The sequence below is a fragment of the Lampris incognitus genome, chromosome 3 (assembly GCF_029633865.1).
Source record: "Lampris incognitus isolate fLamInc1 chromosome 3, fLamInc1.hap2, whole genome shotgun sequence".
NCBI lineage: Eukaryota > Metazoa > Chordata > Actinopteri > Lampriformes > Lampridae > Lampris > Lampris incognitus.
Window position 1 is genome coordinate 11,311,491 of NC_079213.1, and position 20,348 is coordinate 11,331,838.

Genomic DNA, 20,348 nt, shown 5'->3' on the forward strand with positions numbered 1-20,348 from the left:
ATTCCAGGATGAATAATACTCTTCAAGAATCAATGTGCAACAAGTGAAAGTTAACAAGTCTGACGATTTTAGGGTTTTATGGTTGACAGGTAAAATACACTTATGTCAATCCATTACCCAGTATAGTGATAGTGTAAATGGTGATGACTTTAATACAACATGATGGATTTGTCAAACACAGAAGAATGAAAAATCCAGTTTAACAATAATGCAGCACACTGTTTTTACCACATCACATCTTTTCAAATATTCATGGGAGCAACTAAACGTCCAGCCACTTAAGTTTTCTACACTGAGCCTTCTACCGTCACACTACTTGTCCTACATACTACAGTCACCTCCGTCACTGCATCTGGATCACTGGGCTTTTCCAGGGGCTGAGCGTCAGCCTCCTTTTTCTCCTCTTTGTCAGCATTCTCTTCTTTTGAGCCTTTGTCTTTGTCCTGCTCACTAACTACAGAAGCTGGAATATCAGGGTTTGCTACTGGGGCTAGAGCTACAGACACACTTTCATTTTCGAAAGCAACTCCAGCTGTTTTATCTTCCTTTGATATAGTGCTCTCTCTGACATCACTCCCTACACTGCCCTTCTTGTTATAGACCACGTTTGCCTCTGACACTGAAATAGACTTCTGTTTGTCATCAACAACAGCTTGTGACTCAGCTCTGTTCACGTCTTTGTCTGATGGAGGGATATCTGATATAGCAACAGGCTCTGCTTCCTTCTCTTTGGTTGACACTTCTTCCGCGACAACTTTCTCAGGCTCTCTCTCATTGCTGCCTGCTGGGGACATCTTTGCCCTCTCCCCTTCTTGTTTATTTTCAGTGGTGCTATTTGTCTTTTCTGCTTCATCTTCCGTCTCTTTCTGCGTCGGTTCCTCTTTACAAAGGCCTTGTGCCTCACTAGCTACAGAGGCGGATGACACCATCTCTGAGCATTTTTCTTCCTCATTTGCACTGAGAGCTAATTCAATCTTTGTATCTACTGGTGTCTGACTTTCCTCTTTCTGTTCAAAACAGTCTGATTCAAATTTAGGTTTTTCTCTCTCTTTGGCCTTCTCTGCTAGTGGGGCTATCTCCATAGGGCCCTGTGTAGCAGTGGATGCCTCATTTATTGCCTCTGCTTCTGCCTCTTTATGAACCAGGTTTTCCTCCTCTGAGACTTTTTCATCAACTTCATTAACAGCTAGCTCGGCTGCTTCGGAAAGTGGAGCTGTCTCTCCTGTTGTTTCTAAATCTTTCTTAGTATCTATCACAAAGCAAGTTTTTTCTGGTTCTTTATTAACACATTTCTCCTCCACAGATTTCTGCTCAGCTGTCACATGCTCAGTGGCTGACTTCTCAATGTTTTTTTCCTCAATCCTTTTCTCAACAGACATTTCTGTAACTGTCTTTTTTTCCTCTGCTTCCTTCTCTTCAGCTTTCTTTTCCTCACCAACCTTTACCTCATCAGCACTTTCCTCAACAGGCTTTTCCTCAACTTTCTCCTCTTTGACTTGTTTTTCCTCATCATTCCTCTCAACTTTTTCCCCAGTTATTTTTTCATCCACTGTCTCCTCATTCACTTTTTCCTCAACTTTTGTCTCCTGACATGCCCTTTCCTCAACAGCCTCCTCCTCATCTGCTTTCCCCAAAGGCGTTATTTCACTCTCTGCTGGAACATTAGCAGGTTTATTCTCTGGTACAACTGGTGTAAGTGGAGTTGGCGCTTCCCCTTTCTCTACTGGTTTCCCTTCTGCTACACATGCTGAAATTTCCATTTTATTAACACCAGCTGAAAAAGGCTTCTCTCTCTCTGCAGGTACTGAGGGAGATTCCTTTACACCTTCTACATCTTTTGGTGACTCTAGCTTAGGTTCTGGCAAGGTTTCCACTGGTTTAGGAAGCTCTGCCTCATCGACAGGAGTGGTAGGAGCTGTAATTCCTACAACCTGAGCTGGAGCCATGGGATAATCCTCACTGGATGCTGATTTATCTGCTGTTGCTTCTAGTTCTACTTTTGATTCCACAGTCGTTTTTTTCTCATCTGGTGCTACACTTTCTGCCTCGGTTTTCTGGGTGATGTCTGCAGGTTCAACATCAACTGTGGAATCAACTATAGTTTGTTCTGTATGTTCAGTTGGAGCTGGTTGAGGCTCAACTTCCTGAGGTTTCTCCTCTATCTCTGGGAGTACAGGTAGAGCAACACACCCCTCTAGCGCTGCAACTTTCTCTTCTTCTGGAGCTGTAATTTCAGCCTCGGGAACTGACTGCACAGGAAGTTCCTGTATGGCCAGTTCAGAGGCAGGAGAAGACGCTGCTATTTTCTCTTCTTCTGGAGCTGTAATTTCAGTCTCGGGAGCTGACTGCACAGGAAGTTCCTGTATGGCCGGTTCAGAGGCAGGAGAAGACACTGTCTCTTCTGAAGCCCTTTCTTGTGTGGGCTCTATTTCCTCACTATCCGGTTTGGAGCTCTCCTCTACCTTAGTTTCACTCTGAGTAGCCTCTGGGCTTGACTCTGGTGCTTCCTTAACAGGAACTACCGTCTCATCTGTGCTTATATCGGGTAAAGGCTTTTCAGGCTCACCTTCTAAAAGGGGAAGATTTACACTTTCACTTTGTACTTCTTTCTTTGTATCATATGGTGCCATTTCAGCTGTAGGCTGCTTATCTTCTAATTTCTCAGAGCTACTCTGCAGTTGCTCAACTGATGGGATTTTTGGGATGCTGTCAGCTAAATTCTCTGGGATCGGAGAGTCCTTGGACATTGGTTTTAAAGTTTGGAGCTGTTCTTGTTTGTTTGACTGAGAGCTGTTATCAGTGGAAGGGGCAATATCAGCAAGAGGGGTATCATTTACAGGTTGATTTGGTGCACTATCAGGGGTTGGGGGGTTGGGTGTGGGTTCGGGCACTACCTTGGCTTCAGGAGGTGGTGGGGTTGGTTCTGCTGCTTCTACCAAAGGTTTGCTATCTACAACAGCAGCAGCAGGGGTGGAGGAGGGGGTAGGGGCAGAAGCAGATGGTTGCTTCTTGGGGGACACCATGGATGGAGGTGGCATGTTTCCCAGCTGGCCCGACATGGCCCATTGGGTCTGGCAGTTGAGGCAGAGCCATTCTTTCTGTAAGAGACAAGAAAGTGACAAATGTTGTAGGTGGATAATATGGACTATTTAAATCATCTGCAGATTTTTTTATGGTTAACATATCTTGATTAGAACATTTGGCATTCATATCAAGTGCCCAGTTTAATTAACATGGAATGACTTGACAAATCTTTTGATTCCCTGCAAAAAAATAACAACAAAATGTTTTATTTTTTATTTCTATAACTGTTGTGGGAAATCAAAATATTGCCCAGCTCCTACGCAGTTACCGTGTCACTGTTACACCCTTTCCACTAACACGAACTTAAGTTCTAGCTCTGGGCTGGTGCTAGTGCCGGTTCACAGTTGGTTCACCTTGTGAACTTCTAAAACCCAAATTGCTTTCACACAGGCTAGAGCTGGCTGGAGAGCCACGTCATTACATCACTGTATAATCTATATCCGTCTCCACTTCTCCACCAAGATGATGCAAGAAATCAACAGTGAGGATTTCGATTTTTTTTTGTGCAATTTTTGTATGCAATTTTCGTGTGCCATTTCATCAATAAATTCACATCTGAGAATTGTTGAGGGGAAAAATCAGCTGTGCAGATTTCACATATTGGCAATTTTACAAAAACTAATGACAAATCGAAAATTTGCTCCAACGTTTTCGGGGTTGAGAAGCTCGACAAACTGGTCACCGGCTGGTCAGTAATGCTCATAGACCCTGCTGTGAGCTGGCTGGAAATCTCAAGAGACTGGTCTTATAGACAACAGGCTTTTATTTCCCTGCTGATGGATGGTTTTTTTAATTCTCATAAAGCCATTATAAAATTCACAGAACCTGTCTTGTTCTCTTGTGGGGTGATTGGTCTGAAATTTACAAGGTTTCCTTGATTAACCTCTCAATATTTCTTAGGAACCCTTTGGTGTTCTTTGTTGTGTTTTTAAGCATAGGATTTAAGATTGTTATACTAAAATGAGGTTTTCAAGTGTGGAAAAATGAATATGGGGTGAAAACTTCACTCTGTCAAAGTTGACCAAATAAAGTTTGTGCTGATAAAATCATTTGATTTGACATGTCATGTTAAGGGGTGCATGCATTATTTGGCAGAACTGATTGTTGCCCTTGTTGGTCATGATAATCCCGGTTTGTTCCTGTAGCCCAGCAAAGAGTTGGTGCCATTCTGGAACCAGTTTTCCTGGTTGTGAAAAGCCCAAATGGAAAAAAATGCTCAATATAAAACACCTAAATCAGAAAAAAAGGGCCCAAAACAAGGTTGCAGATGGGTAGTTTAAACCTCTTCATAAACCGATAAAAAGAAAAATTGTACCATGTAAACAATTTAACTGGATTACTTTCTGGCTGTGTTCTTTCTACACATGTGCATACCCTGCTCAGTCATTTCCGGTTGTCAGCTGAAGGTTTGTTTGTTTGTTGCTCTGCTTCCTTGATTTATGGTTTGCCTGTACTATTTTATGGACTTTATCCAATCATCGATTGTTGCACGAACTTGATCGTACTGAAGTTTCTGACTCTGTAGTGCTAGTGCTGTATGTGGCAAGAACCGTGTGGACTCAACCCTCAGCCATGGATGGCCCTGATCGACAGTTTTGTTTATACTTCAACACTGAGCTTTTTGTCTGATTTCTGGAAATACAGCCTGTTATTATTTAATTTATGAATGGATTCTAATGCCGCTCAACTGTGGCTACCTAACACTCAAATTGGGCTTTCCTGGCTTTGCTCATGATCGCTGATCCGTGAGTTTGTACCACTAGCAGAGTCTGCTGCTAGCTAGCACCAGTTTGTTTTTAGCCAAAGTAGCTAACTAGTGCTCCTAGACAATGACTTTTGCCGGGTCATATCTCTTCAAACACTCTGGAATTCTCTTCCCAGTGTCAGTCGTGGTCTGCCAATTGAGAGACTGACATCTTTCTACCTCACAAAAGTTGAATTGCATCTGGATCAGATACAATGCCCTGTGAAGACTGCCAGCTGCTCCAGAAAGTGAACAGGAAGACTGTTAAAGAACTGAACATTAGGGCATCCGGGTAGCACAGCGGTCTATTCCGTTGCCTACCAACATGGGGATCCTGGTTTGAATCCCGATGTTACCTCTGGCTTGGTCAGGCGTCCCTACAGACACAATTGGCCATGTCTGTGGGTGGGAAGCCAGATGTGGGTATGTGTCCTGATCACTGCAGTAGCGCCTCTTCTGGTCGGTCGGGGCGCCTGCTCAGGGGGGAGGGGGAACTGGGGGAAATAGCGTGATCCTCCCACGGGCTACATCCCCCTGGTGAAACTCCTCATTGTCAGGTGAAAAGAAGCGCTTGGTGACTCCACCTCCACATGTATCAGAGGAGGTATGTGGTAGTCTGCAGCCCTCCCCAGATTGGCAGAGAGGGTGGAGTAGTGACTGGGACGGTTCAGAAGAGTGGAGTATTTGGCCAAATACAATTGGGGAGGAAAAAAAGAAAAGAAAAAAGAACTGAACATTATTGGATGCCTAGACAGTAAGGAAATAACGACCTATTCAAAGAAGTCCACAAAAAATGTCATACAGCACACGTCACACGGCTGTTCCAATTAAATGCATCAGCACATGTAAATACCAGACCGTATTAGATCACATCCCATGCAAACAGTTGACCCGAAATCTTCAATCAGAATGATTTCAGTCAGAATAGAAAAAAATGTGCATGTAACCACAGCTAGTGTAAGTTGTTCTATTTGGGGCAAGCTTTTTACATTTATGGGCCCTGGGAGATGGGCCCATCCATAATATACATGGTAATGGGACAGGAGTTTAACAAGGCATGTCAGAAAGACTTGGGTGGCCGGACATCTCAGGGACCAGCCTTACGAGAGATACTGTATTTGAGTGTGTATGTCTCTATGTGACCGTTTTTGAATGTGTATATGTCTCTATGTGAAATTATAGTTGTGTGTGTGTGTGTGTGTTGTGCCTATGGCAGCAGAATGTACACATCTGAAACCAATTTTCCTCTGTTCCCTTTTTTTTAATTGTTGTACTGATGCCCGGGATGGGGGCACTTTTAATATTTGCAGTGATCTGTTTATTTCATTTGTGTGTTATTTTCAGCATCATTTCCTCCCTTCAGTCACTGGGGATGTGGGCAGTCCCTAAAGCTCCGAGATTAACTGCTGTGTCATGAAACAGCAGCACATCGAGGCAACCAACAGACACATTGCTGGCACAGCTGATGTTATGTGCCATCTCAGGGCTCCGGTAATTCTGTCGTCCCTTAGTTATCCTATCATTGTAGTTTATCCTGAATGGCCAACGTAAACATATAGTGCACGAGAGGAAGATATCAAGACTGAGGGCCTTTTCAGGGCGCCTCCGTAGCTGGATGTTTACAGCGCATACCACATGGTCGCAACTGCCGCCGGTTCGACCTTTGTTGCATGTCATGCCCCCCTCTTTCTCTCTCTTTCCAATTTCCTGTCTGCCTCTTTACTGTCGCTGTCTAATAAAAGGTATAAACATTAATTAAAAAAAGAGACTGAGGACCACGATGTAGACGTTTGAGCCACTAAGTAGGACTTATATCAAATAGTTTAATATACAACAGGAAATGAAACTCAAAAGTTATAAGAAACATCCAGCACTTTGGATTCAAGAGAAAATTGCTATTTCGCCAAAAAAAAAAAAAAAAAGTTCTAAAGCCAAAACTTCAAATATCTTTGACTCACTGGTGTTACAACATACTGAATTTTTCTAGGGCCTTAAATTAAGCGTGATGAACAGTGTTTTCATAATTCATAAGTAAAACAAATTCTTCAAAGAAATTCAAGCTTATCTCAAGTTTCCTCTGAGACTTTGATGGGCTTCCACCACAGACACAATTACACAGTCAAACGTGTGTGTTTGAATATGCTCACTCACACACACACACACACACACAAACACACATACACACACACACACATATGCACGCACGCACACACACAAATTGTTCCCTCCATTCCCAATGTCTCCGCAGTGGTAACAAGTCAGCACGTTTCTGTCGAGCGCTCGTTGTGACGTAGCCACTTCATTTCCCACATGGCCACATGCGTTTGCCTGCGTAGCTCTGCTCCTCGGTGACACCCTCTTATGCATGCCTTTGGCTGGCTTAACAGTGGGGTTTATGCTAAATTCAGCCCTCGGAGAAGATCACAGGCCTGTTAAGCCACCCAGCACAAATAGGCCCCTTTCCAAGCAGAGCGAGAGAGAGAGAGAGAGAGAGAGAGAGAGAGAGAGAGAGAGAGAGAGGGGGGGGGGGGGGGGGAAGGAGGGTGGAGGTAGACAAAGAGGGGTAGAGGAAGAGAGCGAGAAAAGCGAGAGGATGAGACCGAGTGAGGAGTGACTGCATGGCAGGTCTCGCCACAGTGGCAGAGGCAGGGGGTAAATAAGGCATGAGCCACCTTCTGACGCACAGTCACGCCTTAACTGTGTAACACACACACACACACACACACACACACACACACACACACACACACACCTCCTCCTCCTGACACAACAATATAAATAGGCAGAGGGGGAAAAAAAGCCTGAAGCAACTCCACTGGGTGTGAAAAAGCAGCAAAGAGACGAGCGAGGCAAAAGCTGAGTATAATGTGTGACGGAAACAGTGAGATTATTTTTAATGGAGAAACAGAGAGAGAAACACAGACAGACATAGGACGGACAGAGAGACAGACATAGGATGGACAGACAGACAAATGATGGCCAGGCACCAAAAGATCATAAAATGAAGCAGCCATGCAATAAAGCACTTTCACACAGCCGTTTCTCTCGCCATGTCCGAGTTATAATAAGAGAAATCCTACTCTCCATCCTCAGAGGGGATGTACTACGTAGACTTACATGATGATATACTGTGTGTGTGTGTGTGTGTGTGTGTGTGTGTGTGTGTGTGTGTGTGTGTGTGTGTGTGTTTTGTCATGGCTGCTGCTGTCAACACACCACCCCACCACCCACATGGTAGCACTAGCAAAGGGGGTTTCTCCAGCTGCACTTCATTATCTATTATATCAGAGCGAGCTGTAGGGAGGAGAGAGAAAGATGGCCGCCGACAGGGAATCCGACGAGCTCGGCCACTCAGCCTGGCTCAGCCACTTCTGACTCTGTCATCGCTGACGTTAGCGCCTCACAACTAAGTGGGTGCTGTAAAAGGCTAGACCGCCCCCATCACACGACCAGGGTCGCACACACATACGGACAAACGCACACACAGGCAAAATAACAATAATGTCACACAAAGCCGCAAGATCTGCGTCATCTCGGTGTGTGTCTTTTGACTGCTGTGTGCAGCTGAGTCACTCTCCAACCCATTTGGAATGACATACCTCCTCCTCGAGGCTAAAGGATCAGAATTTCAGGCGAAGATGCCCAGCAACCATCTTCAAAATATCAGGACTCACGTCTAACAAAAAGAGCAAATCAGTCATCATATAAATTAAGGCAAATAGATGTGTGTGTGTGTGTGTGTGTGTGTGTGTGTGTACATATGTAAGCACGAAGCATGGGTGATTCATACCCATCAGAGTCATGTTCACAGTTCAAACATTACCTATGAGTACACATACGCATGCAGTGAGGTTGCATACTGTCTTTTGTGTGTTTTTGTGTGTGTGTGTGTGTATAAGAGCTGGTGCAAAAGTATCTACATAGGGGATTGATTTTTTGACTTAACATCCACTCGTACTACTGAGTCTCACAGCAGCAGAGCATAAGGACAACCTGTTCGCCCACACACACACACACACACACACACACACACACACACACACACACACACACACACACACAGGCATCCAAATGGAGAATTTTGAACATCACATCTTCCTCATTATTCCTCCAAGGACACTGAAACAAGCCAAACAAGTTTCTGAAAGTAACTCTATAAAAAACACGGGGGGCATCCAGGTAGCCTAGCGGTCTATTCCACTGCCTACCAACACGGGGATCGCCGGTTCTAACCCCAGTGTTACCTCTGGCTTGGTCGGGTGTCCCTACAGACACAACTGGCCATGTCTGCAGGCGGGGAGCCGGATGTGGGTATGTGTCCTGGTTGCTGCACTAGCGTCGCCTTTGGTCGCCGGTCGGGGTGCCTGTTTGGGGGGGGGGGTAGCATGATCCTCCCATGCACTACTTCCCCTTGGTGAAACTCCTCACTGTCAGATAAAAAGAAGCGGCTGGTGACTCCACATGTATTAGAGGAGGCATGTGGTAGTCTGCAGACCTCCCCAGATCGGCAGAGGGGGTGGAGCAGTGACCGGAAGGGCTCGGAAGAGTAGGGTAATTAGCTAGGTACAATAGGGAAGAAAAAGGGGGGAAAAGTCCACCCAAAAAAAAATAAATATAGATATACTATATTTATGGGCTATACCCATCAGCGTGTCGTCTCTGGTCTTTGGGGACAGCAGGTGCTATGAAGCATTTGATTACAAGGAGGAATTCTTGCAAGGGTTTCAGCTCTTCCTAAATCAAGCCAGGGCACCGAAGGGAGATGACGGAGAGGGAGAGGGAGTAGCGAGCATTGCCAAAAGGGAGGAGAACAAATGAGAGCGTGGGGAACAGAGAGAGGAGGCAAAAATTTGGGGGGAAGGAAAGTGATAACGCATGGAAGTGAGGATAAGGTGGACGAGGAGGGGATGGTGGTAAAAGAGGGGCAGCTTGATGAAAAACAGGAGGGAAAAGGGGGAAGAGTGAGGAGGATGTAGCGGAGAGGTGGGGGGGGAGAAGCGGGTAAAGCTGCATTCACATGGAATCCGGGGAATGGTAAATGGCAGCTGGCACAACGAAACAGGAAAAACCACAAACTATGCGACGGAACGGCAGGATGGTAAGAAAAAAACTACATGGGTTGCTATGGTGATGTTGTCTGCAGGGGGAAAAAATTAATTAAATTGTACAAATGTGTTTTGTGTTTGTTTTATTCAATTATATACAGTAATTCTGTCAATCCATATACCTTTTAAATGAATTCGCCACCTTTTCTGTTTTGTGATGCGGTATGTTACATCCGGTTGTAAATTCTGTCGCGGAGGACGACAAAAACTTAAAATAAATCAACTCTGGACGGCAGTGCCGTCTGCCGCTGTCGGCATAATTAACCGGCGCCATCTGATTTTACTGTCCTGCTCTCATCTGCAATAATGACTTCCGGTTTGTCGTCTGCCATTTACTGGATTCCATGTGAACGCAGCATATAGGTATAGAGGGAAGCAGAACCTGACGTCCATCTGAGGTCGGTCGGTGCCAGCTGCTGCTTAACAAGCTTAACATCACAACCGTCTAAATCTGCAATTCAATCAATAGGAAATGAAGAGACGGCCGAGTGCATGACTGCCAAGAATGCGCTTAGAATGCAGCTATACTGATATACATCTGTGTACATCCCAACAGTACACACACACACACACACAAATGTGGATACATTTGTGTGTATTCCTGTAAATATATTCCTGTAAATTCTCAACACATTGAGTGTACAAATGTTATCCTTTGCTTCCATCTGTAAGTGACTGAATATTGGTCCAATTAGGTCTGGGTAGTGTAGTGGTCTAGTCCATTGCCTATAAACAGAGGGCTCGCCAGTTCGAATCCTCCAGCTTGGTCAGGTGTCCCTAAAGAACCGAGTGGCCGTGTCTGCGGGTGGGAAGCCGCATGTGGGTATGTGTCCTGGTCGTTGCACTAGCGCCTCCTCTGGTCGGTCGGGGCGCCTGTTCAGGGGGAGGGGGAACTGGGGGGGGGGGATAGCATGACACGTGCTACGTCCCCCTGGTGAAACTCCTCACGGTCAGGTGAAAAGAAGCGGCTGGCGACTCCACATGTATCGGAGGAGGCATGTGGTAGTCTGCAGCCCTCCCCGGATCGGCAGAGGGGGGTGGAGCAGCGACCGGGACGGCTCGGAAGAGTGGGGTAATTGGCCAAGTACAACTGGGGAGAAAAGGGGGGGAAAATGCAAAGGAAAAAAAAGAGAAAGAAAGTAATACTGTGGCCTGGCAACACTGAAGTCCAGACATATTGAAGACTACAATAGTCAAGGCAAAGAGGATACTTAGTAGGCTTGGGCAGCATCTATTTTTTCATACCTTCCTGACATTTCACCGGGGTATATGGTATATGACGGCATTTTTGCAAAAAAAGAAAAGAAGTAAATGCTGAGCTGCTGGTGACAGAAGTCCTTGTAGCATGTATGACATTGGCCTACAATGCTGTGTCTCTAACATGCAATTAGCCTACTTCGACAAGTCTTGCTGGGTTTCATACTTATGGCCCACAGAATAATGAACAGACAGGAAATAAGCGCCCCTCTTCCATAGATTCAGCACACCATGCTGGATGACCCCAAGACACTTGTTGCCGGTGGATACCACCACATCAGTGGGCTGAATGGAGATGATGTGCGGGTGGTTGTGGCAGACGGGCAGTGGAATAAAATCACGCGGCTAATAAACTGCTTTTGTAGCTGGAAGAAGCCACTGCAGGATAAAGTCATATGTGGCAATATATTCATGACTCCATATCTAGTCATATTTAATTGATTAGCTAGGAGGCCTACAGAGCAGAAATGACCAGCCAATTATTTCTTCCCTACCTCCAGTAATTCCTCTGTTGGCTAAGTTCCCTGCTGTAATAAATTAACTTCATTTTATATTATGAGAGGAAAGGCGTTTTCTTTACAACAGTCACCTTAGAAACAGTGCCGAAACTGCACTTCACTGAAGCTCTTGCCAAAATGAACACAGTGAGAAATGTCATTTCAAGTCATTTCATCAGGAGTCGAATCTGTGAACCTTAAAACAAGCAACAAATTTTTTTTTTTTAAAATGCAGATGGGATTAAATTGTTTCATTAGTTTCCAATGCAGATCAACTTGTTCTGATAACTTCATCTAATCAAGTGTGTATGTGTGTGTGTGTGTGTGTGTGTGTGTGTGTGTGTACACACAGCGTTATATATATATATTGAATGTATTAGAGCCTGGAGAACATTACTACCATTACTACATCACATATAGGGATGAGGCCAGCAGTGTGTTCACTCACAGTCAGTGGCAGGGATTATAAATGTTGTCTCTTAGAAATGGCTGTACGATATTAGCTCCAGCTCGCCAACATGTTGAACTCATATCCAGAATGGATGCTGGTGGTGAATATATAGTACGTTACGGAAAGCAGCGGACAAGAAACTTTATAGCCCAAAAATGTAATTGGGGTGTTGTTTCCCCTTTAAGTATAGTGTGCCAGACAGCAAGCGGAGTCGTGCAGTGTCAGTAAGTGTGCTAGCCAAAAAACCTCTTCTTCTAATGAACGCCTTGCTGGTAAAGAGATTCACTCTTCAACCTCATTATGAGCACCCTTTAATGTAATTCATGCACACACATTGATCTAATATTCAGTATAGTCATGGAAATAAATGGTACATGAGTGGTGGTAGCTAAAAAGTAGGGCTGGGTGCCTTGTCAATGGAAGTATGTAGTCGCGCCAAATCCTCAGAGGATGGCAAGTTCTCGGTGGGGGAATTAAGAAGAAGAAGGGAAGAAAAAAATCGACAAGCGTTCAAGCGGAGCGTTTTTCATCATCCATTACTCCGGTGGACCAGCTCAGAGGCCAGCAGCAGAAAACAGTGGTTGTACTGGGCTAAGTGTGAAACTTCATTAGTCTGAAGTGCGGCACTGCCGAAAAACCGTGTGTGTGTGTGTGTGTGTGTGTGTGTGTGTGTGTTGAGCAAACATTGACTGGAAAAAGAGCAGGTGAAAACGCGTTAATGCTGTCGTTTAACGCACAGGTCTTTCGCTCGAGTCCAAGTTGCCACGAAACAAACAAGGAACCAAATGTCTCTGTTCTCCCATGACGAGAGTAACAGGATGTGTTGTTCCCTCGTAGCTTAGTTAGCCTTCCCCTGTCGGAAGGAGGGAGAGGGGGAGAGGGAGTGTGTGCTCATACGCATATGTGAATGTGTGTGTGTGTAGGAAGTGGATATGACAGAAAAAAGGAGGTGAGAGACAGCTTCTATAAATACCCTAAGCTCGGGGACTACGGAGAGGGGAGGGAAGGAGAGCTAGAGAGGGAGAAAGGTGTGTTCGAGGGTGTTTTCTGTCGGTGCCAGTTTGTCTTTTCATAACCCGGCTCATACTACGTCTGCCCGTGTGAGGATTTAAATTTGAAGTAAAACAAGTTACTGCATTGTGCCTGTGAGGCATCGGAGACGAAGCTGAGGACGGGTTTTAGGGCCTTCTGTTCTCCGTCATTGTCTATCAAGTTCATTCCCTCTGTTTGAAAACAGACTGCTGTCGCACAAAATGAAATCCTGGCTGATATGATTTCAACACCGATCTCGGCGCTCTGTATAGTTATACATGCTGTAAGTCACACTACATTACGCGCAAGTGCAACTCATATTATGGCATTATTACGCCCCCCCAGTTTCTCACAAGTCTACCCAGAGTTCAGCTGGCTAATGCTGGCGTGTCGTCTTCCTACCCGCCTCACATCCTATTGGTCTAGCACACTGGACGCCACCTGAATAAGACGTAGGTGATTCAGAGGGGGCGGATGGTAATGTGCATAAGAAAGAGAATGGATATTACATTGCCCTCAAAGCGGCCACGCAAGGCGTCTCTTCCGTCGAGTTTATCACAGGAACAATCATTTCTACCGCCGTACAGAAATACCGCCATGTTTTCTGACCGAAAGATGTAATTGCAGGTTTACGACTTCATTAAGAGACTCGTTAGGACGCTTGCTGCTGTACTTTTGGTTTAATGGAGAACTGTGGATAGACTGCATGACTAGTGTTTTCATTTAACTACTGTAGAAATGTTTCAAGAGCAACAACATGACAAAAATACAAAACCGGACAGGTTTCCGTGTGCTAAGTTCACACAGACAAACAGGTCTTTCTTTTTACAGATTGATTTATTACATCACACTGAATTTAATAGCATCTTCATTTAAAGAAATTCATCCCTGATTTTTTTTTAAAGCAAAGCAAAAATTCGTAAAAATTTTCTGTTTTTAATTCAACACCACGTGATTTGCACAGTGACGCTCACTGTGGATGAAGCCCTGCTGATGTTGAATTTTATCCCTGGGTTATTCGTCATTTAATCAGCGTTTTCATCATGCTACCACTGATGATGTTTCTCAAACCCATGGAAGCTCCAAAACCATCTGAAATACTAACCGTCTGGTGATTTCCTAAATCAAGGAATACACATGTGAAGAAAAGCAAGCGACATCGACATCAACCAATCTATTCAATGGGCGTCCTGGTGACTAAACCAGATAGGCTCGTGCCGTGGGCTCTGGCCAGATCGCGGCGTCTTGAGTTCAGATGCGCCTCAGCACCGTGTTCTGTGTAACGCTTCCTCTCACTTCCACCCCACACCTCGTCGCTCTGCTTTTAAAATTGGCCAGAAAGAAATCTAGTCATAGTCTATTACAACATAGTCTATCAATACATACATATTACTGCTACATAGAAATCTAGTCTATTCTATTACTGCAAAAGATATGTATGCGACAGGAAGTCAGCCATTTCCGATGGCAGCTAGTGACATGAGCTAACATCAGCAACAGCGACAGGGCAACCCTAAGCAAGGTGACAAGGTTAAGTTAAAAAAATTTGCCTTCTTTTTTTAAATTTTCCCCCTTTTTCTCCCCAGTTGTACCTGGCCAACTACCCCACTCTTCCGAGCTATCCTGGGCACTGCTCCACCCCCTCTGCCGACCCGGGGAGGGCTGCAGACTACCACATGCCTCCTCCCATACATGTGGAGTTGCCAGCCGCTTCTTTTCGCCTGACAGTGAGGAGTTTCGCCAGGGGGGATGTAGCAGGTGGGAGGATCACGCTATTCCCTCCAGTTCCCCCTCCCCGCCGACAGGTGCCCCAACCGACCAGAGGAGGTGCTAGTGCAGCAACCAGGACACATCCGGCTTCCCACTCACGGACACGGCCAATTGTGTCTGTAGGGACGCCCAACCAAGCCGGAGGTAACACGGGGATTCGAACCGGTGATCCCCGTGTTGGTAGGCAGCAGAATAGACCGCTACGCCACCCAGATGCGCATCCCCCCCCCACAAAAAAAGTTACTTTATTCAAATGTGTAATGACGCATAGGTGTGACAACTCAAGTGAACCAATCATTAGAGTGCTTGTCTGTGAGTTCCACAAGAAATGGGTACACAACACTGGTTCCTACTCAATTTTGGTTCCCAGTGGGGGGAAATTGATCATCACAGTCTGCAGGTTCCCTTTGCTTCATAATGTGTCTGTCCAGCTATAGTGACTAAATGAAAAGAAAAAAAAAGATACGTGGTGAAGATATTAGAAGAAGAAACACGTCAAGCTGAAAGGGAAGAAATGAAAACACATCGCTGTGTAAGTACCCAGCTTGCAGGCTGGTTAGACAGCTATCTTTTAGCATAAAAAGCTAAGCAGCGTCACAAAATAACTGTCAAATCAGTGTTGGCCATGTAAATTTGGATTTAAGCACAAACGTGTCTAAAAGCGACAGTTTCTGGGGGAAAAGACAACACAGATGTGCACACAGTGTAAGACGTAAACAGTTCATTGGTCCCTACATAAACATTTAGAAATGTTAGTTTTGATTTTTTTCTTCTTCAGATGTTTGTGGGGGATGGTAATTATGCCTACAGGTGCTGCTGGCGTGACTAAGAGACGTTGACTCACTAGCATTAAAGCTAATGTCAATAGTCAGTTTGTCATGGTCTACCCTGCTTAAGGCAATGTGAGCTGGCACTCAGATTCAGCGTGGCATACCCCTCAACTACTCTGCTGGACACTTGGTTTTTGCACGGCCATCGCCCCGCTTCTTTTTCCTCTTTTTTGGGGTCTGTCCTCCACAACACATTCAAATGTTATCCAGATGTTTCTAGTCATTCGCTCTACAACCCTCAGACGAGCAAGAAGCTTCTACTGCTTCTACAATCTCTTGTCACACTTGCATTTCATCTCTACCTCGTATCTTTATTGGTCCAAGATACCTCTACGATATCTATCCTTTAACTGACACAGCTAAATGAATGGCTAATTTTTTTGTTTAGTTTGACAAATGTTCACTCATCTACCATATACTTATTTCACGGAGGCTTTTGTGCGTGTGTTTGTTTGTTTTTGCCTCTCCATGTCTCATCAGGACTCCAGGTTGGCACAAACAATTTTCTGGCCTTTTTCTTCCTATTTATTCTGGGAACTGAATGCACATTTGCTAAAATGTGTGCCTTGGTAAGAGTCCAAGCACCAGAAGGTGCCTTAGTGAAATGAAGCTATAGTATGGCTGCAAGGCATATCTGGAAAAAAACTACTGTTACAATTTTACGTGCGGGTTCTGCTCAATCAGTTATTTAAAATCTACAAAAATCCGCCATAAGAGATCTGAGTATTGTTACATCCCTAAACTACAGTCACTGATAAAACACAATGACCTTTGAACTTTGACATATTAACCTTGCTTACATGTGACGAGGGAAAATTTGGAGAAACCAAAAAATTTCAACTAATTGGCGCACAGTCTTTATATGGTCATTGACCTTGTAAAGACAGCTTTGCCCTAGTGGGATGTGGTCATTTTAACATGCAATAGAGTACTCATACAATTACATCTACACTAGAGACGCAAAGACTCGGGTCATGCTTGAGCTTCATATTCACAAGTGCAAGCAACTTCCGATTATATACACTTTTAGCAGACACACACACACACACACACCTTAATATCTAAAAATGCCATCCCCTTTCAAGCCTAGTTTTGTGGCCATGCTGAGGCTCTGTGGGCAGCTTGGTAGAACAGAAAGACCCTTTCAAAAGAAAACAGATATAAAAGGAAGAGAGAGAGAGAGCGAGGGGAAGCGAGAGAGGGGAAAATGGAAAGGGGGGGGGGATGGAGGGAGAGGGGACAGAGAGAGAGCAAGTGAGGGGGGAGAGAGGGGAAAAGGGAAAGCGAGGGGAGAGAGAGAGAGAGAGAAAGCTGCCCTGCAGTTGCTTGTGTTCCCGCCTCTGTGGCTCTTTTGTGGCTGGGGCTATTTTTGTACACTCGAGTCTTGTGGGGAAGTGATGGGAGCAGGAGAGATGTGATGGGAAGCCACTGAAACTGGATGAGGCGGATTCAGACTAGGGGTCCACCGATATGTTTTTTTTTCAGGGCTGACGCCGATACATATTATTAGTAATCAAGAAGACCAATAACTGATATTTGGAACTGATATACAATTGCAGTAAAAATGACTAAAGTAGTAGAGTGCAGATCCCCGCCAGGTGTTTCTCTCCTTCTCTGGTACTTGCACTTGGTGACTAAACCACCCGCTTTTTCACCTACTGGGAGAAGGAAAAATACAAAATATGGAGGCACTACCTGTATTTCTCCCTTTCTCTAGTGCTTGGACTGGGGCGAAAAACCAGCTGAGGAGTTAGAACTCAATTGCGGTGTAAAACAGGTTTTTCAAAGGTTTTCAATTACTGCAACCACGAGAGGTCCTTGATAATACAGTCATAGCTGTGCACAAAAATGATTGGGCTGACAGGCCCAGTAGTATGAGAGATTAGCAGTGGACAGATACACGCGCACATGGACAGAAAAACCAGGGTTTTCCTGCCATTATAAGACTTTTGCACTGCGCCCAAGTTGATTGAAAGGGAAATTTAAAAAAAATAATAATATGCAGTGCTTAAGTTAAAAAATCTACCTTATAAAACTGTTATGCCTGTCAATCTGTGGATGTGCAGCCTCCTAGGCGGAACCTCGCATGAATGCGACCAAGTCTAATATGAACTTGCACTTTCCAAAAAGAAAAAGTTTGCTATGCGACCATTCTGGTCTAACCCTAACCCGGTCTTTATTTTCATACTATAATAAAGCTGGGTAAACCGTTTACGCTCACACATGTGCGACTCACATCTATGGTTGACTCAGATCGGGCAGTGACAAGAATATGCAACACTTCCTGTTTTGGCTGCAAACTAGTGGAATCTGTTGCGCATTTTTTTTTGGATTATCAAAATTCTTTTAATATTTTTTTGATCATGTCGCTGCCCAATCTGAGTCATCCGTAGCTTTAAGTCAACTGTGCATGTGCACACCGTTTTTTACCCCCTTTTTCTCCCCAACTGTACTTGGCCAATTACCCTACTCTTCACATCCGGCTTCCCACCCACAGACAAGGTCAATTGTGTCTGGAGAGACGCCTGACCAAGCCGGAGGTAACACGGGGGTTCGAACCACCGACCCCCATGTTGGTAGGCAACAGAATAGACCGCTACGCTACCCGGGCAGCGACCGAGAGCAGCATTGGTTAAGCGAGCTAGAGTGAATGAAGAGAGGGAGCGGCGATGGCAAGAACAAACATTTTTTCAAAGATTTTGAATCATCACAACCACGAGAGGTTCTTGATCATAAAGTCGTAACTGTGCACGAAAATATTGGGCTGATAAATCCAGAAGTATGCGAGATTAGCCGCGGACAGATACACAAACCCACATACACACACGACCAAATGCATAATAATCTGCCTGGCGGGGATAATTATGGTTCAGCAAATGAACTTGTTGACGTTTGCTATCATTTGCTATCACATTCAAGTTAGCCCTACAAGACTGAACATTAGCTTACGTTATTATGACCATCGGCTACCTATAACAAAGATGCTAAGAGTTTCATTGGGGGTGATGATGAAGGACAGGATTACGAACGATTAGAGGGACAGCTCAAGTTGGACGGTTTGGAGACAAAGCAAGAGAGGCAAGATTGAGATGGCTTGGACATGTGTATGGAGGAGAGATGCTGGGTATATTGGGGGAAGGATGCTGAATACGGAGCTGCCAGGGGAGAGGAAAAGAGGAAGGCCAAAGAGGAGGTTTATGGATGTGGTGAGGGAGGACATGCAGGTGGCTGGTGTGACAGAGGAAGATGCAGAAGACAGGAAGAAATGGAAACGGATGATCCACTGCGGCAACCCCTAATGGGAGCAGCCGAAAGTAGTAGTAGTACTAGTAGTAGTGGGCGAGTATCTATAGCATATAAAAACACCAACTCATACGGGCGATTATTGTGACGTTCGCAATTTGGTACCTAACATAAGTTCCAGTTGCACTAGCACCAATGTTACTCAAAGATAAATCTATCGCTACATAAATAAACTCTTTTATTTCTTATAGTTAACTGTATATCACTGCAACTAATTGCATTGTTCGGGCCTTTTCAGTGGTGTAACTGAGAAACTGGGCATGTGTGTCATCATAGAAATAGATCATAAGATTGTGGTGTTTTAGCAAGTTCAGCGTAAGATTGTGATGTTTATTGCAACTTCGGCAATATCTGCTACCTCACCTTCGAAACAGGGCCGTCTTAATGCATGGGCACACTGGGCAGTTTTCTGGGGGCCCCACGAGCATAGGGGCCCCATGCTAATCTTGCTAACCCCATGCGCCATGCTAACCCCCATGCTAATGTTGTGACTTGCTGTCAATAAATAAATACTATATTATACTAAACTATAAATATTTGTTGTTAGAAAATGCATATTTAGCATGTGTTTTACTAAAGATAATGAACAATATATATGTTAATTTTTATGATAACAAGTGGACATTGGCATTTGCCTCTGATTTAGTATCACGGTCACCTCTGCAACCACACGTGAATGTATGTGTACGTATCTCACGCGCTACATAATGTAAAAGCATATATGTTAACGTCATTTACATTTTTATTCCTGTGAGTGGTTGTGTAGGTAGGGGCCCCAGTGTACTGCTTTGCCCGGGGGCCTATAATGCTGTTAAGATGGCTTCGAAACACAGCTCCGCTTGCTCACCAGAGCTGCCTCAGTCTGCAAATGCTTTTCTCGGCCTTCCGTGTTGATGGGCTATTATTACTCATGACATATAACCAATCAGATAGTGCTGTGGGTGGGACATCGCTCGAGACCACCGAGTGGTGACAACAGACAGAGTGTGGTGGCTGCATATCAGAGCAAAAGCAGCGCATTTTGAAATTAAATTTATTTATTTTATCGCCAATCGGATAAAATAATCGTAAATATGCTGAATAGCGGATCCGATAATCAACCAGGCCGATAATCTTTTACCCTTTATTCAGACTAACACAGGTTAGAGATACAAATGCACAGAAATTCATTTCTACAGTAAACAACAGATGTAAGTGTGGGCTGTATATTCAAGACGTGACATTTTACATAACAAGAACAAACTGCACCAGGTTGAGGATGTATGTCTTCTAAAT

The 20,348-nt window shown here is 44.6% G+C and overlaps 1 protein-coding gene across 1 annotated transcript in view; it reads right to left on the reverse strand.

The window, feature by feature from the left end:
- The window catches only part of pcloa (piccolo presynaptic cytomatrix protein a), a 94,649-nt gene that overhangs the window by 49,973 nt on the left and 24,328 nt on the right, over positions 1-20,348 (reverse strand). The window contains exons 4-5 of the mRNA XM_056277081.1: positions 2,892-3,098; positions 2,394-2,401 (exon numbers count right to left, since the gene is read on the reverse strand). Coding sequence (XP_056133056.1) covers positions 2,394-2,401; positions 2,892-3,098 — 215 coding nt within the window. The remainder of the gene's footprint in view (positions 1-2,393; positions 2,402-2,891; positions 3,099-20,348) is intronic.